Raw genomic sequence first — 21,777 nt, 5'->3', positions numbered from 1 at the left:
GAAGGAAGAAGAAAAAAAAAATCCGGAGGAAGGGGAGAATTTAAGAGAAGAGAAGAGCAGGAAAAAAAAGAGGAAAATTTCAGCACTGATAAGATTGACCGCTCGAGCTAAGAAGAAAAAAAAAAAAAAAAAAATGGGGTGGCTGGCAGAACGACTGACCGCTTTCTGCAACCCCCAGGCAGTAAGGCAGTAAGGCAGTAAGGCATCTAGGCACCCAGGCACCGAGGTACCACCCGCTGACTCAGCAGCTGATCAAGTGGGTCTCAGAACAGAGTGTCAACCTTACTATCTACGGAATCATCTCGACTGGACCACAGCGCTACCTCACCTTCTGTCAATCTCAATGGGTCATTCTTGATCTCTTCCACATCATGGCCCCTTCATATCGTCCTCGCAAGAAGAGAAAGTCTCCGACCTCGTTCACCGGTTCCAATAGCTCTCTGATGGTGGAGACCGGAAATGGATCTTCCTCACCGGCCTTTCCTCTCGTCTCCTTCCTGTGGGCAGCTCGGGCAGGGGTCTCGCAATGGCTCGTGCTCCCGCTGATTCTGATGGCGGTAGGTCTGTTCAGATGGGCTGTCAGTCTTTGGGGATACTCGGGTATGTGAATCGAATACAATGGTCGAACATCCCGGTCAGGAGGTCGGTCACTCATGGAACGCAGGCTTTCAGGTCCCTCCGATGCACGGCGATTTCGAGGCGCAAAGACACTGGATGGAGATTACGTTCCATCTGCCCATGTTCAAATGGTACACCTATGACTTGCAGTATTGGGGTCTCGATTACCCGCCATTGACCGCATACCATAGTTGGCTGCTGGGTAAAATGTACGTGGACCCTGGTGGGATTGGGAGCTGTGGGCATGGTTGAAAGTGACTAACGAGGTGTAGCGGCGTAATGTTTGATCCCGCTTGGTTTGCACTCGATGCGTCGCGTGGATTCGAAGACCCCCGGCTGAAGGTTTTCATGCGCGGCACCGTTGTGGTGTCCGAGTACCTGGTATATATCCCGGCTGTCGTCACTTTCCTCCGCCGCTACTCCCGGAGGCAGGATGTCCCCGTTTGGTCCGCCTCAATCGCCCTCGTCGCAGTTCTCCTTCAACCGGCCACCATCCTGATTGATCACGGACACTTCCAATATAACACGGTGATGCTGGGTCTCGTGGTCGCCAGCTTGGATGCCATCATGGCTGGGCGCATGCTCTGGGCCTGCATCTTCTTCGTGGGTGCGCTGGGGTTCAAGCAGATGGCTCTCTATTATGCACCCGTCATGTTCGCCTTTTTGCTGGGCGTCTGTGTGTTCCCCCGGATCCGGATCCTCCGTCTCTTTTGCATCGCGCTCACTACACTGCTCGCGTTTACGGCACTCTTCGCTCCATTGCTTGTCGGTGCAACGAACGGTGAGGCTCGAGCGGCGTTGGCCCAGGCAGAACAGCCCCCTCTATTGCAGGCGCTAGATATCAAGCTTGAAAAGGACTCGCGACTCTACGCCGTCCTCTTCCAACTAACCCAGGTCATCCATCGAGTCCTCCCGTTCGCCCGCGGTCTGTTTGAAGACAAGGTTGCCAACGCCTGGTGTGCCATCCATACTTTCTACAAGCTCCATCGATTCGAGACAACCCTTCTTCAACGCATGTCACTCGGCGCCACGCTGGGATCGATCCTCGTCCCCTGTGCCATCATTTTCCGCCACCCCCGCGCATCTCTCCTTCTCCCGGCCATGTCCAGCGTCGCGTGGGGGTTCTTCTTGTTCTCCTTCCAGGTCCACGAGAAGAGCGTCCTGCTCCCCCTGCTCCCCATGACCCTTCTACTTGCAGGCGACGGCGGCCTGAGCAAGGAGACCCGAGCGTGGGTGGGATGGGCCAACATCCTCGGATCGTGGACGCTCTACCCTCTCCTAAAGCGTGACGGCCTGCAGGTACCCTACTTCGTCATGACCCTCCTGTGGGCCTACCTGCTCGGTCTCCCCCCAGTCTCGCTAGAAACCTACCGCAGCCGACCTTCCCTAGAGGACTCCGCCGCGACTTCGGAGCCCAACCTCGGCACGAAGCTCCTTCACACCTGTTTCTACCTAGCCATGATCGCCTGGCACATTCTGGAGGCCACCGTTCCAGCGCCACCCACCAAACCCGACTTGTGGGTGGTGCTCAACGTCCTCATCGGCGCCGGCGGGTTCGGCATCGCGTACCTGTGGTGCTGCTGGAAACTGATCGGACAGTGCTGGGTGATTGACCGGCGGACGGCGGAGGAACTCCAGAAGAAGAGGCAGTGATGTGGTATCTGAGTATTTCGCTTTATATTTGACCATGTATTATAATGATACCCCGTTCGTTTTCGACTTACTCCATAATTCGACCAGATGAACTCTACATCATGAGCGATGTGTATGGGAGAAAAAAAGCACAATTCTATCTGTGTATCAATACATAGACGCCAACCCCATAAGAAGCAGTAGTTAATGTACAAGGCCAACCCGCAGGAGAGATTGATCCCAACCAACCCATCCAATAATCAAAAAACAATAGTATACACATCAACCGTCACCACTTTCCATCATATATCCCTATACCAACCATCACAGCATGAACCAGGTCAAAACAAAGCAATCAAGCTAAACCTTGAACCCAAACCCAGCCATGCAGCTCTTATACTGATCGATGGTAGACTTGCACTCCTGCGTGGGGTCTTCCGTCTTGGAGAAGAGCATGCAGTCGTCGCGGGTGGCTTTTTCGGTCTTGCAGACGCAGCAGGGCTATACGTGTTGTTAGTGGTGTTGCACCCAATGAAAGTAATGGTGGTAATGTGGTGAGGCGTACCTTGGGCTTGTCGGCTGGTGCGGCGGTTTGGGATTGGGTGGGGGGGTTGGATGCGGGGGCGGATTCTGTGGAGCCTTGAGAGACAGATTGTTAGATTGGTTTAAATTGTTCAAATAGTATTGGGGATGGAGGATAGTATGAAGAATGGTTGATGTTGTATAAATGGGTCTGGTCTGTATGCGGAGGAAGACGGAGGAGAGATCGGAGGGATGATGGATGGGTGGTTGCTTACCGCTGGAGGTGCCGAAGAGGGACATTGTGGATGATTTTGGATGTTTTCCCTTTTTATTCCCGAATGAAGAAGTAAAGAAAGAATGAAGGAAGGAAAAGGTCAAGTAGACAGGATCGAAGGAATGGCATCAGATGTAAAGATAGAGAAAAGGATGGAGTGCTGAGTAATGTTGCGGTCCGGAGGATCGGCGATTTGTGTTCCCGACAGAGACCGTTCATTCCTCTTTCGGCTTTAGTGTCCAGTTGATCTTTTTGCTTCACATTCGCTCAGCGGCGCTTCTTTTCCTTTCTCCTTTCCGTCTTGACTTCTTTCTACTTTGGCAATTGCTTTCTCTGGGCTGAGACGTCGTCTTGGATTTGACTAGACTTACTTTATTTCTACTTTTCTACACCGTTAGACATTCGCATTTCTTTTCGCAAGCCTCTCCCCCTGAAATTACCCCGCCATGGCCCCTCCAAAGGTTTTTTCTCTCGAAGGCAAGGGCCTCAAGCTCGACACCGCTGCGGATACCGAATCCCACATCAAGCCCTTGCTGGAGAGCACCGATTTCACCGAAGTCCGGCTGGGCGGAAACACCCTGGGTGTGCCCGCCTGTCAGCGCCTGGCCGCCGCCCTCTCGACCCAGAAGACCCTCGAAGTCGCCGAACTCGCCGACATCTTCACCGCGCGTCTCATCGAAGAGATCCCCGCTGCCCTCTCCCACCTCCTCGACGCCCTCCTGGAGATCCCCTCCGTGCACACCGTCAACCTGTCCGACAATGCCTTTGGCAAGCGCACCCAGGACCCCCTCATCAAGTTCCTGTCGCAGCACGTACCCCTCCGCCACCTGATCCTGAACAACAACGGCATGGGTCCCGACGCCGGTGCCAACATCGCCAATGCGCTCACCGACCTGGCTGCGCGCAAGGAGGAGGCCCGCAAGGGTGGCAACACCGTGCCCCACCTCGAGAGCATCGTCTGCGGGCGCAATCGGCTGGAGAACGGCAGCATGGCGGCGTGGGCCCGCGCCTACGAGGTCCACGCGCGCGGCATGCGCTCGGTGAAGATGACCCAGAACGGCATCCGTCAGGAGGGCATCTCGCTGCTGCTGAAGGAGGGTCTCCGCCACGCTAGCGGGCTCGAGGTTCTCGATCTGCAGGATAACACCTTCACCGTGACGGGGTCGACCGCGCTGGCCGGTGTGCTGCCTGGCTGGCCCTGGCTGCGGGAGCTCGGTGTCGGCGACTGTCTGCTGGGTGCCCGTGGCGGCGTCAAGGTCGCGCAGGCCCTGGCCGAGGGTAAGAACCAGCGGGTGGAGACGCTGCGTCTGCAGTATAACGATATCACGGCGGAGGGCGTCAAGCAATTCCTCCACGCGACCAAGACGGCACTCCCCGCGCTGCGCCGCATCGAGCTCAACGGCAACAAATTCGAGGAGGATGACAGCAACGTGACCGATCTGCAGGAGGTTCTGGAGGCCCGCAAGGACGAGCACGGCCACGACAGCGATCCGGAGGACATGTGGGGTATGGACGAGCTGGATGAGTTGGAAGAAGAGAGTGAGGCGGAGGAAGAAGAAGAGGAGGAGGAGGAGGAAGAAGAGGAGGCCAAGGCCGAGAAGGAAGTCAAGATCGCGGAGGAGGCCGAAGAGGCGAAGGTTGCGCAGCGGGAAGACAAGGATGTCGACAAGCTGGCCGAGACCTTTGGCAAGACCACGATCTAGATCAGGTCCCTGTCTTGTTTGATTCTCTTCCCCCGCCCTCGCTTTTCGTTGTTATACCCCTCTTGATACAACGGCAGAGTCAAGTTACCCCATGCAGGAGCTCGACACATGGTCATGTCTGATGACGTGGTTTCGCGGCCGACCTGCGTCTCATCTGATCCCGACCTATAAAATAGTCAAGAGAATGGGTCTGCGGCCAGACACTCCTAGTGGCCGGTCTTTCTCGGTCGCTCTGATATCCCATCCCATCCCCTCCACCCCCGAGTCGTGTCCACCGTTGAACAGACCGATACCCTTCGTCTCTGTGTTCGATGCCTGCCATCAGTTCTCGACGATCTGGCATGTCTTTGGACAGTCGGGTTGTCAGGATTGTTGATGATCTTTTTTTACGAATGTACCCAGTTCCCACGATGTATATAATGTTTTAGAAAAAAGAATCCTTCTGATCTGTGTTGCGGTGTGGATTGTTGGGGAAGAGTCGGTGTAGTCAGCTGCATGTCATATGTCTGTTTTATAGAGTCAAAATCGCTCTACGATCTCCTCTAGCATAACGATGGCAGATCGAGTACTCTGGTTGGGATGAAGTTGAGGATCTTTCTCCTCGTAAAATACCAGCGCAATTGGTTTTGACTACAGGAGTTACAATGCAATATATTGATTTACACTAACATATCCAACATATATAACATCTACCAAATATCATCCTGTATAGAAATCCACCTTGAAGTTATCCAGCCAAGCAAACCATTCCCAAACAGGCAATTCGGGCTTGGCGTCCAGAGCAACAAGAATGACCGAAACTCCGTCTTCAACTTCCCACCTCATCATCTTTTTCTTCCCTCATCCTCCCTACCCCTCCACCAGTCGAGCTATCTCCGCGCCGTTTATTCCAGTTCTATTTGACGGATTCGCGTGCCATCCGCTCTTTTCCAGCCTACGCTCCCCACCCCGCGCGACGGATCTCGAGGTCACCCGGGCTGACTCGAGTATGTGAGTGCGCCAACCCCTCTCTCCTTGCTTTGGTTGTTGTCCCCTTCAGTGGTGTTTTTTCTTTGCGTTTTTTGCGCTTCATGCGCTTTGTGCGCTTTGTTGGGTGGGACATATCGGGATTGAGGGTTTGATGAGCTTTATGTGAGGTGTGCCTGAGTTTATGCGACGAGTGGGTTTTGCGGAATCTGCGGCGCATATTCTGGTGGGTGTTTCTTGGGGACAGATTGCGATGGGGTTTCTATTACTTTTGATGCGCTTTTTGTCGGTGTCGTTTGCGCTATTCGATGGATCATTTGTCTTTGCTGTTTCTTTGCTATCTTCTTGCTATTTCTTTGCTACACTACTCATCCTATTAGCCATGTCACCCCGCTAATACCGAATAGAGCCCTTTAGCTCTCTATCGAATCGCCGATTGGCTCCTCTCCCCCGACATCATGCCGATGGACGCAAAGGAAATCGAGGTCAAGTCGAAAGCCTTGGCCAAAGCCACCGCCCAGAATGAGCCACCCTCCACCCTGCTGCAGATTCTGAAAGAGCTTCAGCAAGGCGTGAAGGCGACGGAGGACCTGCTGCGATCCACCCGAGTGGGCATCATCGTCAACAAGCTCAAGCAGAACAAGGCTCCCGAGGTGGCCCGCCTGGCCAGCGAGATCGTCTCCAGATGGCGCAATGAGGTGAACAAGCAGAAGGCGAGCGGATCCCCTGGAGCCAGTCGGCGGTCCAGCGGGTCGCCGCGCCCACCCCAGAACGGAACCGCCTCGCCCGCCGGCACGCCGACCGACAAATTGTCGAAGCTGTCGGTGCCCCCGGAGAAGCGCACCTGGAAGGCCGACGGAGTGGACATCAACCAGACGTCCAACAAGAGCCGCGACAACTGCATCGGCCTGATGTACGACGGCCTGTGTCTCAACTCGACCGAGCCGCCCCGTCATGTGCTCTCTAAAGCCAGCGCAGTCGAAGCGGCCGCCTACTCGGCCTTCGGCCCCGAAACCAAGGAAGGGTACCGCACCAAGATCCGCAGCCTGTTCCAGAACCTCAAGAACAAGTCGAACCCCAAGTTACGGGTGCGGGTGCTCAGCAGCGAAATCGCGCCGGAGGACTTCGTCAAGATGTCGCACGAGGAGCTGCGATCCGTGGAGCAGCGCGAGCAGGACCGCAAGATCCAGAAGGAGAACATGGACAAGGCGATGGTGGCGCAGGCGGAACGCAGCATCAGCACCAGTCTACAGTGCGGCAAGTGTGGCCAGCGCAAGGTGACTTACACTGAAGCGCAGACGCGCAGCGCTGATGAACCGATGACGCTGTTTTGCACTTGTGTGAATTGCGGCAAGTCCTGGCGGCAGTAGCCATTCTTTATCCTCTTATATTTATCAGTTCGGTATACTCATCATGCTCTCTCTCTCTCTCTCTCTCTTTCTCCCTCTCTTTTACACACACTCTCTCTTTTATTCTATTTTTTTTTTTTTTTTTCTCCTTATCCAGGTTGTCACATTACTGACCCCCCAGACCCCCGGCACGGAGTTTCGAGGTTGATTTAAACAAGACGGACAGACGGGCATTTCTTGGGATCCGGATGTCTGGGGGGCTCTTTTTACTTCTTTTTCTTTTTTCTTTTTCTTTTCTATTCTTTCATTGTTTTGGACCGGGGTAGATAGATGACTTAACGATGTATTGGATTTGATTTGATGACACGACGTAGAGACATTGTATTAATAGACGGAGATTCTCGTCGACGATGATAAGTTGTCTTTCTTGCTGGCCTCACTGTAAGAGATTGAGTTGCTGTTTCTGGTTTCTGGTTTATGGTTTATACATGATTGACTCCGCATCGACTCCGCAGAGTAGAGCTGCAATCCTACATACGTCATCACTACAACCTACCTCATATGCAAGCAAGCAAGCATACATCAATCCCATCCCCTCATCAACCCAAACCCAACACACAGTTCAAAGCTCCCCAAAGACAAACCCCAGTCAATCAATCAAAATTCGCACCCAGCAACGACCGTCACCACCGAGCTCAATCAGAAATCATAACCACAGAAAATGGCCCCCCAAACCCCACCCCCAACACGAGCCTCTCTCATCGCACCAGTCCGCACCCTCTGCACAGCCTTCTCCTCGGCCTCTTCCCCAGAAACCCTCGCCTCATCATTCACACGAACCCCCGCACCCCTCGCGCACGAACACGGCCTGCCCGCCCTCGCTCCCTTCCTCGGGCGAGACTTCACCGGCGCAGAGGGCATAAAGCGCTATTTCGCTCTCGTAGCGGGTGAGTTGGCGATTGAAAGGATGGACTTCGATGATGAGAGCGACTGGGTTGTGGATGGGGTGGCTATGGCTGTTGCGTTGAGGGGGAGGGCGCGGTTTGTGTGTAGGGCGAGTGGGGAGGGGTGGGATGAGACTTTTTTCTATAGGGTTGGGGTGGCTTTCGAGCAGGAGGATACTGGGGGGGTTACGAAGGGGGAGTTGAAGGTTAGGGAGTATAGGGTTTGGGCGGATACGGGGGCTGCGTACTTGGCTAGGGTGGGGAGGTTGGGGGGTGTTTTGAGGGGGGAAATTTCTTCTGATGAGGGTTCTTCTTTGAAGAAGGGTGGTGGGCATGATAAGGTTGATTGATTGAGGGGGGATGTATGTGTGTGTATAGCTGGTTTGAAAGAATCATTTGTCGTGTTTGATAGACTGGCTATGTTGATGGATACCCGGTCTGCTGTCGGATATCAACTCTTCGTGGACTCACAATTGCCGTGTGTCTGTATGACTATCGATATCTCGGGACTTCAGAACCGTATGGTGTCTGTCTGGTCCTCTTGATGCAGCAATGGAGTTATACATGGGACTGGGTCGTGGTCAGCGTGAGTCAGGAACGAAGACGTGTCATATTCTGAAGAATAGAGTCTGGAAATGAGAATCACCATAGCGTGAAACTGAGAGCGTGTTGGCCCATCAGTCTGCACGTCCTGTGGAGTCGATGTTGTTCGCCAGATGTTGTTGAATTGTTGTTTCACGATGCCTGAGGGGGGCTGATTTAGAGACATCATCCTGTTCTCTGCGTGGGATTTTCATCGACTGTCTGGACGATGTTGCAGTGGGAGGTGTTTGGCTGGATATGGCCATAACCATGTTTGAGCAAACTTGGAGCGATACGTAGCATTGGCGAGGTAAAGCTACTTTGTTGCTAGGCATAGGACTGCGACAAAAACAAGAGTTTCATGTTTCTCCTTCGAGAAATTCTTCTAGTCAGAACTGTATACCACAGCTTACAGGAATATATATCACCCACACAGCACTTCCTGACTGAATTTCTCCTAGGATTCTCGAAGACTGTCTGCCAAATTAACCCAGAAGCTACCAAACAGAGAATATACGTTCCGAGAGAGTCATATTTCAGCTATTCTGCCCATTCTCACCTCTATGCTAGCCACTTACCCACCGTCCACTTCCACGCGGTTGATCCCGTCTAAGTGATATCTGCCGTGGTGGTGTAAAGTCAACCCCACGTGGAATTAGCAACTGGAGTATATCTGGCAATCTACATAGATCAATTGCTTGAAAAGCTCTCAACTACCAGTCATGTTGAGTCGATGTCATGAGCGAGACAAGATAACGCGTTACAGCCTCGTTGCTGCCTCAGGCAGATTTTGACATCACCCCTCTTCTTGTCAGCTTGATGCTGCCATCTTACACCTCTCAGACATCACCACAATACCTACTTCCACATACATACACACTCCTCATCATGCTACCCACAGACCTCGTAGAAGTCGACTCGCTCGAAGCGCTAGTCATCATCGACAATGAACTCGACCCCCTCTCTCCAGCCGCTCCCCCACCTCCAGATACGGTCCAATTGACCGGCCACATGGGGACGCTGGCCGTCAACTCCCCGCACCATGTCGACAACCGCGGCGAGTGTCATAAGGAGGTACAGATGGAGGATATCTGCTGCTCGGCGCATGGGCTGTCCCTTCTTGTGGTATGTGTGTGCTTGCTGGAAGGTGGAAACCTGTGCTAAGGGCGATCAGACAGCCACCAAGGGCGACAAGAAACATTCGGTTCTTTTCGATGCCGGGCCCGAGGGTGATGCGTGGGAGAGAAATGTTAAGCGTTTGAGGCCGGATTTGTCTTGCGTGGAGGTTGTTCAGTTGTCGCATTGGCATCGGGATCATTCAGGTGCGTTGTCTGACTGATTGTTTGCATAAGCTTGCGAAGCCGTAATTCTATGCTCTGATGGTGTGTTTTGGGCTAAGATTGGACAGGCGGTCTCCCCAGAGCTGTCCAGATGATCACAGACGCCAAAAAAGCCAAAGGTCAAACAGACAAGGTCGTCGTGGACCTCCAGCCAGACCGCCCGGACTACCGAGGCGGTCGAATCGGCGAGACCATCTTTTCATTCCAAGCCGATCCAACATTCGAGGAACTTGAGGCAGCAGGTGGTGAGGTGGAGAAGCACGCCGACGCACACACCGTGTTGGATGACTTCTTCCTGATCTCGGGCAAGATCCCGCGTCGCACGCCGTACGAGGTCGGTCTGAAATCCGGCATGCGGTTCGATCGGGCGGACAACGAATGGGTGTCTGATGAGCTTATTGCCGATGAGAGATTTTTGATGTGCAATCTCAAAGGTATGTACATACCTATCTCGTAGGGATGACCCGTCTACCACCGCCTCTAACTAACTACGACTGCAGACAAAGGAGTCGTTATGTTCACGGCGTGCAGCCACGCAGGCGTGGTCAATTGCGCGCAGCATTCCCTGGACTTCGTCGACAAGTCCGTGCCTCTTCACGCCGTCGTCGGCGGGTTTCATCTCGCCATGGGCGATGCCAGCCTGCTGGACAGCACGGTCAGAGACCTCAAGCGGTTGGACCCGGCTGTGCTTTTGCCTGGGCACTGCTCAGGATGGCGCGCCAAGTTTGAAATCGAGAAAAAGATGCCCGGCACACTTGTGCCTTGCTCGGTGGGCATCAAAATCGCATTCTAATGCCTCTGTCACATGATGAATAGTTTCATCCGTATTGGCTCGGCCATCATGAAAGAGCGGGTGCTTGAACATTAGTTCGTAGCAGATCAAGCTGTGATCGTTCGGTTGTCTCGTTGCAGTCGTTATTCGAGCCGCATGTCTAGCTCGTGTTGAAGCTCGCCGAGTCGAGGTTTCGAGGCTCGAGGCTCGAGGCCTCGAGCATGTGAGATGGTCCATGTGATAGTCGGCGAATGTTTCATATTTATTAAGGATCGCTGCAGCGATGTCTCACGATCGTTGTTGGAGCGGCTATGGCGATCGATCTGCTAGTATATCCGAGGCATTGTTTGTTTGCATGAGCTTGATTGCATCGCTTTGGGAGTATTTCCTGCAGTTGCATGAAGATGTCGCTCGTTACAATGCAGTATCCAGTAATTTCAACATATATCCACATTAATGACGACTATAGATCAAGCGCGTGTCAACATAAATATATACCAGTAACCATACCCCCACACTATATATCCCAGTATCAACAAAGGACATAACAACTACAACAACTATAGTCAAACGACCAACCCAACCACACAACTACAACCATACCCAGTAATAACAACAACACACAGACCTATACAAATACCCCAAATAGGATAAACCTCAAACCCCGACATACCTCCTGCCAACTTACTTCCACCACCCAACCAATCCCATCCACCACTGCACACTGCACCGCATACCTCATACCTCAGACAGACAGATTTCTAATTTGTCTGGAGACATCCTCCCCCTCCAATCACCCCCTCTAGTCTAAAACGAATATGCAACGCAAGGCAAGGTCCTCCACCCCCACCGACGCCAAGATCCCTTTCCCCAAGACACAAGACATGAAGATACCTGTTAAGTTATTTATTTGTTTGTTTTATTTATTGTTTAATTACCCGATGCGGGATGTCGTCGATGGAGACGGGATCACAAGCACCATACTACAAGAATACCTGTCTACTCCGTTCCTTGGCTATGTATGTATGTAGGCCGGTATGGATGCATCATCTGACACGGCGAGTGTCTCGCTTGTGTGTAACTCCGATGAGATCACAACAAACGGGTTGAGTAACCTTTTTACTCTTGGCTGTTTGACTACTACGGTAAGGGTAGGCTGGGAGGGGATACTGTTGCTGGTTTTGTTTCCTAGGTGGTGTGTTAGGCTGGGCTGCTGTATATCCCAACGAGTATGGAGTACTGATTCGGTTGTTGTTTCTCACGTGTATACTCCCCATCTCTCAACCCATCTTCTGCAATTCCTATTCTTCCTCCCTTAACGCGTGTGTCCCCCATCCACCCATCGATTATCCCTCTGCCTAAAGCACCAACCTCACCAATAGGTATCACCAGCCCAGTCCCCCGAGATAGTCACAGAATTCACCGAAAATGCTCATGCACAGCCCTCTCCTCCTCCTCCTCCCTTGCCAAGACAATAAAACGTAGAGGGTGGAATGCACGGCAGCCTTGGCAGTTATCTATCCCGTCCTGGCTGATTTGTATTTATGTTGTATTACCGATGACGATTATAGGTTGGTTTTAGGTTTGTTCTGGGTTTAAGGTTGGAGTAGGGGGTCCTACCTGCTATACTAGGTAGTAGGTGGTAGGTACTGGACTCGCTACCCCGTACTTTAGGAGATTACTATAGTAGGACTAGGTGTTTAGTATAGTCCGTGTAATACTCACCTAGTCATTCGTGTGGGATAGACACTGACGATCATCTGGGGTACGGAGTAGGCTATACGAAAGCGAGTGTGAATGAAGTCAACCTCGTACAGTAAAATTGAGGCCAAGAATTGAGATGAGAAAAGGGGTTGATGTTGATAAGACAGTTAGTGATGCGTATTATTAGTCTGAACAATCGATGAACATCATCTCCTGCATGAACCTATCAAACAGCGTCATTCCTTATCTTTCGCAGGCTGATCACTCACTGCTAGTCCCCGAACTATCCCTCCGATCCTCCACGCCAAGAAACGCGTCGCTCTCTATTGATTCTGGGGGAACACGGAGTAAACAGTACGGAGGAGTAGCCTAGTAGGGCACTAATGGTTATTGATTGATCTTAGTCGGGGTAGAGTCGGTAAGTGACGCGACAGACGTCAATCAATCAGCGTCATCCGACCGAGTTCAGCAGTACGATGATGGTACAGGATCAATGTGATCCAACTCCAAGAAACAATATCGGCAATGCCAAGACCGTGCCTTGCTGAGGCGGGCGCGTCGAACACGCTTGGCGAACTTTCGCGGAGACTAACTCGACCTTCTTTCTTTATCTTCATATTGACTTCCACCGCGGGATTTTTTGAACCCGGTGACGTGGCCGTGCTGCGTGCCCTCCCCGATCCCGGTCAACGGACTGACTGGTTGGATTAGGTTGAATCCGGCGGTCGATCCGGGGATTCGATTCGAAAATTTCATATGCTGGTGCCTGAACTGTCCACAGTGGGTGTAGCCTAGGCAGTAAGTAGCCTGTACTGAAGGATTGCCCCATGGGGATGATGAACAATCTATGGAAGGAATTTAGTATCGAAGAGGACGAGAAGGAAGTACAGTACAACCTTGGCGCCGCATCACAGCCACCCCAGACGCACTGTCGATCGTCCATCCATCCATCCTGTCAGCCGTTCAAAGCAGTTCGGTGTTTAGGCGTCAGCGATACTATCGTGTAGTGCATGCAGCATCCTCCTTCCATCGGGTTCGGCGGGTGGAGTCAGCGGGTTGGGTTGGATTGAGTTGGGCGTCAGAACCTGATATCAGGAATGGTTGTCTCTGTATGGACTCGTCTATGCGATCCGTCTGCTGTATCCTCGCCCGGTACTGCCCTGTTGGGTTGGATCTTCCCGAAGCGCAGCCCCTTCGCCCGCGTCGGATGTGATCTGACAGCTGATTCATGGGCCAGTGGGCTTGATTCTCGTCGTGTCTACGTGAAACGGCAATCCCACGTCGACGGCGATGATAGCGGTTGACTGCACGAGTTGCCTGCGCTTATTGAAAGGATGATCAAAATCAAATAGACTAATTTCAAAATAAAAAAGAAAGTAGGGTAAACCTCACACGAGGATATGTCGATCTACGCCCAGCTGTAATACATACTAACAGTTCGCGCCGCGGCCTTGGTCGATCACGGGCGCGCGTGTGCATCCTCCCAATAACCCTGTCCGGCCCGGTGAAAGCAGAGCAGGGGGTAAACTAGAAAGAGACGAATGTGATTCCGGTTTATTTTCCTGTGATCCTGTCCAGGATAGGGATATATCGAGCTTGGCAGTTTGGGACGAATTACCAAGGACCTAAGTATGTAGGGCAAATACGTATGGATCGATAATTGTAATCGATAATCATAATCTATTGAGTGAAGGCTCGACAGACCTGCCTTTTTGGCGATGTGTGAGGTCATAGGAGGTAGGCTGGTGAGATATGCAGGGTTTCGGAGATTTGTGCCTGTAGATTAGTATCCTATGCAGGATGTACTCCATTCTGGTGTGACAGGTACGAAATAATGTAGGGTCTTTCTAGTGTGGAGGATAGATGGTCATTGGTAAATCTTGTAGTGTCTAACGGCGTGATTGTCATGCATGGTGTGTTTGACCTAGTCGAAGTCATTCTCAATATGTATGGATATATACTTCTACAATGGGAGTGGTTTAGAGCCCAAGTCACCCGCGAGGCATATCGGTCTTGTGTCCAGACCATGCAAGGAGCAAAACACCAACTCCAGCAGGGTCTCGATCCAAGTGGGAGATCCCTTGGCGTCAGTATATCCAGTTGAATATATATCTAGTCGACAGGTGTACTGTACAGTTCTAGATGTCCGGTAAGCATGGGCAACTCGTCTATGCCTATGTGCCTGGTCATCTAATGCACCTTGATCATTACAATCAATCAATGCATAGTAATTCTAAGTGCATGGTAATTATAGAGTTATGAAAGTAGAGCACATCTAACAGGCTCGACAGACAGTAGTCTCTAGACATAGGCAAGGTACATGAAACCACCCACAGCACAAACAAACAACAGGTGTGAAACGAGGGTCCGCCCTCCTCGCATAAAACCTGCAATAATCCATCTATCTCGCACACATGTTCCGAATAAACTTCAAGAAAAGAAAAGAAAAAAACAAAAAAAAGGCGGAAAACGTAAAAAGAGAGCGAAAGAAGAACAAAAGAAAAAATTTGACACCCAGACCCATGGAACGCAGTCGGCAACTCGGGTGGTCCCCCTTCCCATCTGTTTTCACACCTTCCTCAACCATGGATACATGAAATGAAGGTTCCCGCGGTTGAAAGAACCACTCGAAGCACATGCTGGGTAGCGTGCTTGCTTAGTAGCTATGCGTACGCACACCACACACACACACACACACACACACACACACACACACACAAACACATGTGTCTTTAGTAAGACAAATCCAAAAGACAGCCTTCTACGTGCCGAATGCCGCCTTGCCGCGTAGGCCGAGTTCGACCTGTGGTTTTCGGGACCGAGACGGGACCTGCCTGTCTGCCTTTGCCTCCCGTACTGCCCTTGATGCTGCCGAAACGAATATCCCGAGCGATGATCGAGCCGTGAGTATCCGTATCTTGTCAGGGTAAATTTTATTTTTATGCTTAATTGGCCGTTATTCTTTTTGTTTTTTATATTTTTTATTTTGCATGAACAATTTTTGTCAACCTCGATAGATCGAAGGTCTCAGGGATGTCACGGATGAAAGTGGCAAGACCTTGTTAAAGGGGTCATCATGATGAATTGCAGTAAATATATTAAAGTTTGCTTGATTGGTTGGTGGCTTCTGAGATGCCGGGATCCGGTCTCAAGCTCGTGAGGTGGTGTCTACTTACCTATCTATGACTGAATATATGTTATCCTGGAGCCTTCATAGTAGCTAGCAAGTACTGCGCATCCGGAATTCCCAGTGTGCTAGTTTACTAGGTAGTGACACGCGCCAGATTCAATATGCATGCGAGAGATCATCCCACATCTATCCGAATGATGACGGCCAACGTGGGTTTTGACTTTGTCTTTGTTGCAGAAGTATAATCGCTTGGTGTCCCTGTCAAACGCTCAAAGTACCAAAATGATGATATCAACACTCCGAGGCAATGGTAGCTCCGAGGACAACCACGGGGTGGATGTTTTTATCTAATGGGCTGGGTTATAATTCTGCAGAACAACCTAAAGAAGACTGTCCCTGTAGAGTTTGACACATCAACGATAGAAGTTAAATTAATTGAAGTTACTGTAGCAATCGTCTCTTCTATCCCATTCTATCACATCACATAACCACCCGATCAAGTAACACAGTGATACCATCATCATCACGCACTCTGTCAGTCTGCCAATCTCAGGCCAGCAGAAAATCCCTCACCAGGATCCTCGATGAGACAGCTTGGCACCGGGCGATCTCCCCCAGTGGGGAACTGAGTGCCAACCACCTCTCTCATAGGTCAAGTATGAGTATGAGTGATTAACACGGTTGGCAATTTATCCAGCTTCCCTGAGTGGACAGCACCGTGGGTGGATAAGAAAGAGGAGCGCCCGTGGGAACTTGGTGTTGACTACTGTAGGTACTGGTACGCTACTACGCACACCACGGGGAAGGTCGTTCATCCCGTTACTGCTGTTGTGGGTTTTTTTCCCCTTTAGCTTGAAGTTAGTCTTGGTTTGCTATTTTAATCATTAACGTGTTGGACTTAGGGAGGTCGGCAGTGAGGTCAGGATAGGTTAATGGGGGAGTGATCTTTGACCCTGATTTCATCATCGCTTTGTTGACCGGCTTGACCAGCAGATGATCTTGCTCGTTAGGGCTGGAATGAATCCAGGTCAATAGGGGGTTTGTGTCTTCGTAGTCACTACGGTAATGAAAAGCCTCGGCCAGAAACCTCCTAGTTGGTTACGGGCAAAATTACATAGATTACCGCTAGCTGGATGGGGGATTTCCCTCCTTCGGCTCGTGTTACCAATTTCCTCGTCTCCGCGGAGCACTACGTACGAGTTATGCTCTGCAATACTGTATACTTTTAATCCTTAGGGCTGGACCCCCGGCATCAAATCACACGATCACTCTACTAAATAGGTTAGTCTGGCTGGGGTGGCTTTTTTTACTTTTGATTTGATTCCTTCGACTTGGCTGCCCAGTGCCCACTGCTTACGCCGTACTATAAGCATGTCCGTTAGTGTTAAGGGGTAGGTACCAACACTGAGGGGCAGTGGACATGTCGACTAGAGAGTAGAAGAACTAGACACTGAATAGATGACGTAGTTGCCACCGTCTCCGCAATTAGGGTGGTCAGGAGGAAAAGAAGCGCGGTGGCTCTCTGACTATCAAAGACAAATAGTGTCGACTCCGATCCGTATCCGTAGATACCAGATAGGTAGTTAAAAATATGGGTTTGTAACTGGAATTGGGCTCCTCCGACCCCATCTGCCGAGTACCCGATCAGCGAAAAGGAATTCCAAAACCGGGCAGACCCAGCCAAAAAGACCCAGCCAAAAAGACCCAGGACCCAGTTACGGCCAGTTTCTGCCCCTCCTTCCATCTGCCCTTCTAGAAAACTTCGAGAACGATATCGGATGCGGTCGCTATCCCCGCCACTCTGCAACCCGCCCGATGCGGATGTCGGATCAATACCCTGGATATTGTTTTTTTTATTTTTTTAACTTGCCACCATTATACCTCAGAGTTATATCGTCTGAGTAGATATTAGCGACCGAGCTATCTGCGAGCTGCATGGCGCTCGTTTGTTGGTCATTGGTTTGTGGGCTTTGATGCGGTCGCTGACAAAAGAACTGAGGCATTTTCATGCGGCCATACCGTACGGCTTCGGTCGGTGTCAGTCGGTCAGTCGGTCAGTTAGCCGGTGGGTGTCTATCTTTCCCACTGTATGGAGTACTACGGGGTATAGATATCCATATTTTTAGGTGGTTGTTCTCCATACTATAGCTATGCGTCTGATCATTTCTCTATTGCTGGGATCACCATGGAGCTTAGTTGGTGGACTGAGCTAACAATATATTCCCTCACTAGCTTGTGTATTGTCGCTTGATAAATCGCTTGACTATGTTAATATCAAAATACTCTATAATGTAAAGTGTACTCTATAACACAACACTCAAAGCATCTTGAAAATTATATGCCATAATCATCAATTCTGAATCTATCAAAAAAACGTCGGCCGAGATCCAGTATCCAGTTCAGTTCAGATATTTTCTAGAACCCGCGACTACCCATCCACAGCCGTTCCACGGGTCAACACAGAGGAGACACATGTGGGGCTGTCGCCCTCGACCGTCGACTTTTCGAGACGTTTTCCGGCCGTACCGTACCGTAACTACTGGAGTAGTCGTATTAAGTAAGTCCTCTTACCAACTGGAGGTAACTTCCACACCGGGTAAAGTGGATAAGGGCGGGCCTCAGGAATAAACCCGCCAGGTACGTGTATCGTGTACCTGAATAGTGTGGTTCTGCGGGTGGATACAACTGTACAAGATTGAGCTTCATGCTACGAGCGGATATGGATATGTAAGAGACATTATTGTTATTGGATGGATACCAATTTGAGGCAATATAGGAGGCTGAATTAAGGATGGATATAGACTTTCGCAGGTTGATGGCCGTCTTTCAGCCCTGCCACTTGTGTCATATGTTACGCAGTATGGATAGGCTGAAAGAGTCTCTCACTTGTCTCTTTGTCAACCCTCCATCTACTTAAGTAACTATTTGTCTTCCGTTCTTCAATCTGCGGAGGACGCACAGCTAGTCCAACCACCCCGGTCTCTAATCCCTCTTGGCTGACGTGGTTACAATGCGCCAGTTATTAACCGTCTTGCCCGCCTGGGCAATGATAGCCCGCCACCGGCAACGGTGAGAATCCCCCGGAATTTCATTCGATCGAGATGGGGTCGTTCTGTGCACGGGCTGTTCCTTTGTTGAGGTTTGTCATTGATTCACCTATTTCTTGAGTAATGCAGTGTAGTCAAGTAGTAGGTGACTGGGTAGGACTAGGTCTCCGGACAGACGGCACAGATCGTGTAGGTAAGTACTAGCAGGAGGTAATTAAAGCGGCCTGACCGGGCCAATCGCGCGTCAGACAACGGGATTCATGACCTATGGATTCCTATTCCTTTAGTAACCTCCTTCCAGGTAGGTCGTAGGTACCAGGTAGTGTAGAAGAACAAGTTAAGTAATATTATGTAAAGTCAATCAGTGGAGAGCTATCTCTACCCTTGCGGTGTGAAAGCGAGACCTCGCTAGTAGGTAAGTAGCGAGTCGCTACGGAGGTTCGAGAGTCTAGACTTGTTTTTACTAGCGCCGTTCTCTTTGATCTTGATAGATTAAGGTATGGTCGCATCTCCAACCGACCCCATATTACTACCCCTGCTAGGTGGTTGGCGATTGGCTTGGGGGGGGGTGGTATTATACGGGTGTTGTACGGGTGGAATACGTATGATACGTCTGGTGATGCCGCAGAAAGCGCGGGCGCGTTGAGTAATTATCTCATTCTATCTTAGCAGACTAACACCGAGGTACTAACTACCAAGTAGGAAGTACACAGTACTATCCTTGATTGTTTCCCAAAGCGACAAGCTATTCGAGGGAGGTAGGTATCTACGTAGGTATTCAGTAATCCATCAGTTAGAGTATGGATCCCGTACCTTACTCCATACCTCCACTACCAGCAGGACAACCGTATGCGGTGAGCTCTTTATTTTATTCGATTCAATTCTATTTTTTGTTTGATTCCTTCCAGAATAAGCCCAGAATACCACCTACCCCAAACCAGACCGAACCTACATTCTCCAAACCCAGTAAGAGGGTCTATTGCATCATACTTCCCCTGTCCTACAGGCCGGATCAGTCCGAACCCAATAGTGCCATGTGTGCTGTAGATGCCATGAGATGACGAGTGCGGTGCCGTGCGACCGTGTGAGCATCCCCGTGGAGAGAGTCTGGGGTTAGTATACTTGTTTTCTACTAGTATTATTTAGTACGGAGGACATGGGTAGTAGGTAATATCTACTAGGATGACAGGGGTTCAATTGTGTTTTCACGGTGAGTGAGAGGATCTCTATAGGTTCAACCAATATATTTATCCAGGCTCAAAGAGATAATGTCGCCTGAATGAGATATATATATAGATAGAACAATAAAAAATAAATAAATAAAAAAAAAACAAGTAAACAAAATCAAAATAGAACAAAAGAAACAACAAAAAAGAAGGAAAACAAAACCAGGTAGGTATGCCGTTGCCCGCTCTCAGTCTTCTCCATTCCATCCCATCCATGCCATCACCCCCAGCCACCGATAGAACATTCATCGAGCGCATTCGATCCGATCGACACCATCAAAAAGAACAAAGATGCATATACGGCTAAATACCACAAATCAGGTCTCGCATGCAGCAAAATCGAGCCAACGACACTTCGTCACCGCTAGGCAGTTTACATTATTGTTACTAAAATAGAATCTATCTATCAATCAATGCTGTCGCCGTGTACGGCCCATCCCGTCCCCAACTAGGGTACCAGAGATTGGAATTGAATCATCTAGGCACCGAGATATCGAGAGTATCTACGTATGTGTCTACGCCCGGCAGTGAAAATTAGAGTGATCAGCACAGGCAACCGGCAAACCAGCCAATCTCTTTAGCATGGTGTGTGTGGTGGAAGACAAGCTTCTGCGTCTGCGCCTGAAGCTTGATACATAGTTAGACACTGCCACACAGGATGAACCCTGCAGATGGAATCTGACACCTCTATCCTTACTCCATAGATAGATGGGAGTGATTCTATGGAAGAATTGGTGCTGTCCACGCGAGACGTCAGGTGTAAGGAACTCGTGGTTGGACGAATAGATAGATACTGGGTGGATGGTGGTGGATAAGGGTATACGTGGTGGTGGTGACTTGTTGTTCTCTCCATACCTATGCATGCATGGTGCATGCCTGTCCTGCGTGCATTTGCTTGCTTTGGTTTGGTTTACAGTGATAGATAGATTACGATTTACTGGTGTTTATTGGTGGATACTGGGTAGGCGAAGCCGGCACCGGTGACTATCATACTAGAGTTACTGTGTACTTACTTTGTTCCTTTATTTGATGATGATGATAGTGCCGTCAGCGATCATCATGACGCCGTACCAAAGCGAAATACCTCAATGTCAACAACGCCCGGCATCAAAGGACGCCGAAGGATGGTCTCATGGATCATCCAGTTGAACTGATTGAGTTAGTAGTGATGATGTACACTGCCTCCTCCTGATCCAAAATGTCGCAACGTGGATACTGAACAAACCAGGCAAGTAAGAAAAAGGATACAGGAGCCGGTTGATCAGCGGGTGTATGGTCGGATTGAGTCCGAGTTGGACTATACTAATGAATCGCGGACGTCGTCGGTCGGAGCATGAAATCATGCGACGGTTAGCCGGGTTGGATTGGATTGGATTGGGGGCGAAGGAGGGGGTGACGGGGAAATAGCGCGTGGGCGTGGGCGTGGGCGTTGGTGTTGGCGTGGGCAAGGGGGGCCGGGCGTGTTGTAGTAGTGAGTGGGATTGCGGGTTATCGGTGACCTCTTTCATACATAAATAACACGGGTTGAAATGATTGTCCATGGGGTTTCCAGTATGAGGGTTGTTATTGTCATATCGGGTGTGTTCCGTGGACTACGACGGAGTATCCGTTGGTAGATGAGCGGCTTTTTTTTGTCTGTCTGAGTGAGGCCGTCCTTGCCGAAGAGCTGGATAGTCAGTGTCAGGGCAGGTCTCGACGTGATTACTACGTAGTACTCCGTACTCCGTACTAGACTAGGGAGAGGTAAAAATATATGATCAATAATAATACAGTAAATTATAGCTGCCGATTGAACTACTAGTCGGCGGATCCAAGACCACCTCCTCACCAGTCAAAGCGAGAATAATGACGCGGGTGGATTGGGGAAGAGGACCGGGCTCGCTCTCTCTCTGTCTCTCCACGAGACTAAGGTATCTCCGTGGGTGGAAGAAGGAACTCAATCAGGGAAACGAGGTTGGGGATTGGCGT

At 50.5% G+C, this 21,777-nt stretch overlaps 6 protein-coding genes across 6 annotated transcripts; 5 read left to right on the top strand and 1 right to left on the bottom strand.

Moving 5' to 3' along the window:
- Positions 1-312: 312 nt before the first annotated feature.
- On the top strand, positions 313-2,305 carry BDW47DRAFT_105144 (dolichyl-P-Glc:Man(9)GlcNAc(2)-PP-dolichol alpha-1,3-glucosyltransferase ALG6). Its single transcript, XM_024812490.1, has 3 exons — positions 313-600; positions 665-827; positions 891-2,305. The coding sequence occupies exons 1-3, from the start codon at positions 372-374 to the stop codon at positions 2,269-2,271; spliced, it is 1,773 nt and encodes a 590-aa protein (XP_024672300.1). The 5' UTR covers positions 313-371; the 3' UTR covers positions 2,272-2,305.
- Positions 2,306-2,416: 111 nt separating this feature from the next.
- Positions 2,417-3,153, bottom strand: BDW47DRAFT_105142 (copper metallochaperone COX17). The gene is made up of 3 exons (XM_024812489.1): positions 3,048-3,153; positions 2,816-2,889; positions 2,417-2,751 (listed from the first exon to the last, which is right to left on the bottom strand). Exons 1-3 carry the CDS (start codon positions 3,070-3,072, stop codon positions 2,611-2,613), a joined length of 240 nt encoding a protein of 79 aa, XP_024672299.1. The 5' UTR covers positions 3,073-3,153; the 3' UTR covers positions 2,417-2,610.
- A 161-nt stretch (positions 3,154-3,314) lies between these two features.
- Positions 3,315-4,805, top strand: BDW47DRAFT_27640 (GTPase-activating protein RNA1). Its single transcript, XM_024818640.1, has one exon. The coding sequence runs from the start codon at positions 3,493-3,495 to the stop codon at positions 4,747-4,749; it is 1,257 nt and encodes a 418-aa protein (XP_024672298.1). The 5' UTR covers positions 3,315-3,492; the 3' UTR covers positions 4,750-4,805.
- A 782-nt stretch (positions 4,806-5,587) lies between these two features.
- On the top strand, positions 5,588-7,209 carry BDW47DRAFT_105138 (transcription elongation factor DST1). The gene is made up of 2 exons (XM_024812488.1): positions 5,588-5,739; positions 6,123-7,209. Exon 2 carries the CDS (start codon positions 6,174-6,176, stop codon positions 7,083-7,085), a length of 912 nt encoding a protein of 303 aa, XP_024672297.1. The 5' UTR covers positions 5,588-5,739; positions 6,123-6,173; the 3' UTR covers positions 7,086-7,209.
- A 576-nt stretch (positions 7,210-7,785) lies between these two features.
- Positions 7,786-8,358, top strand: BDW47DRAFT_125434 (uncharacterized protein; the record flags this gene model as incomplete). Its single annotated transcript, XM_024816386.1, has 2 exons — positions 7,786-8,105; positions 8,157-8,358. 2 exons carry the CDS (start codon positions 7,786-7,788, stop codon positions 8,356-8,358), a joined length of 522 nt encoding a protein of 173 aa, XP_024672296.1.
- A 1,011-nt stretch (positions 8,359-9,369) lies between these two features.
- On the top strand, positions 9,370-11,176 carry BDW47DRAFT_105132 (MBL fold metallo-hydrolase). Its single transcript, XM_024812487.1, has 4 exons — positions 9,370-9,715; positions 9,765-9,912; positions 9,999-10,364; positions 10,431-11,176. The coding sequence occupies exons 1-4, from the start codon at positions 9,410-9,412 to the stop codon at positions 10,721-10,723; spliced, it is 1,113 nt and encodes a 370-aa protein (XP_024672295.1). The 5' UTR covers positions 9,370-9,409; the 3' UTR covers positions 10,724-11,176.
- Positions 11,177-21,777: the final 10,601 nt, after the last annotated feature.

The sequence above is a fragment of the Aspergillus candidus genome (assembly GCF_002847045.1).
Source record: "Aspergillus candidus strain CBS 102.13 unplaced genomic scaffold BDW47scaffold_20, whole genome shotgun sequence".
NCBI classification, from domain to species: Eukaryota; Fungi; Ascomycota; class Eurotiomycetes; order Eurotiales; family Aspergillaceae; genus Aspergillus; species Aspergillus candidus.
The sequence above is the reverse complement of the archived record's forward strand: the minus strand, read 5'-3'. Positions and strand labels throughout refer to the sequence as shown.

Excerpts from the sequence above, each read along its gene's own strand:
- BDW47DRAFT_105138 (XM_024812488.1), top strand. The coding sequence starts at position 6,174 with ATGCCGATGGACGCAAAGGAAATCGAGGTCAAGTCGAAAGCCTTGGCC.
- BDW47DRAFT_27640 (XM_024818640.1), top strand. The coding sequence starts at position 3,493 with ATGGCCCCTCCAAAGGTTTTTTCTCTCGAAGGCAAGGGCCTCAAGCTC.
- BDW47DRAFT_105132 (XM_024812487.1), top strand. The coding sequence starts at position 9,410 with ATGCTGCCATCTTACACCTCTCAGACATCACCACAATACCTACTTCCA. Across the intron at positions 9,913-9,998 it reads TTGGCATCGGGATCATTCAG|GCGGTCTCCCCAGAGCTGTC; the intron begins GTGCGTTGTCTG and ends AAGATTGGACAG. Across the intron at positions 10,365-10,430 it reads TTTGATGTGCAATCTCAAAG|ACAAAGGAGTCGTTATGTTC; the intron begins GTATGTACATAC and ends CTACGACTGCAG.
- BDW47DRAFT_105142 (XM_024812489.1), bottom strand. The coding sequence starts at position 3,072 with ATGTCCCTCTTCGGCACCTCCAGCG. Across the intron at positions 2,890-3,047 it reads CCTCTTCGGCACCTCCAGCG|GCTCCACAGAATCCGCCCCC; the intron begins GTAAGCAACCAC and ends CTGTCTCTCAAG. Across the intron at positions 2,752-2,815 it reads CACCAGCCGACAAGCCCAAG|CCCTGCTGCGTCTGCAAGAC; the intron begins GTACGCCTCACC and ends CAACACGTATAG.
- BDW47DRAFT_105144 (XM_024812490.1), top strand. The coding sequence starts at position 372 with ATGGCCCCTTCATATCGTCCTCGCAAGAAGAGAAAGTCTCCGACCTCG. Across the intron at positions 601-664 it reads CAGTCTTTGGGGATACTCGG|GCTTTCAGGTCCCTCCGATG; the intron begins GTATGTGAATCG and ends CATGGAACGCAG. Across the intron at positions 828-890 it reads AGTTGGCTGCTGGGTAAAAT|CGGCGTAATGTTTGATCCCG; the intron begins GTACGTGGACCC and ends AACGAGGTGTAG.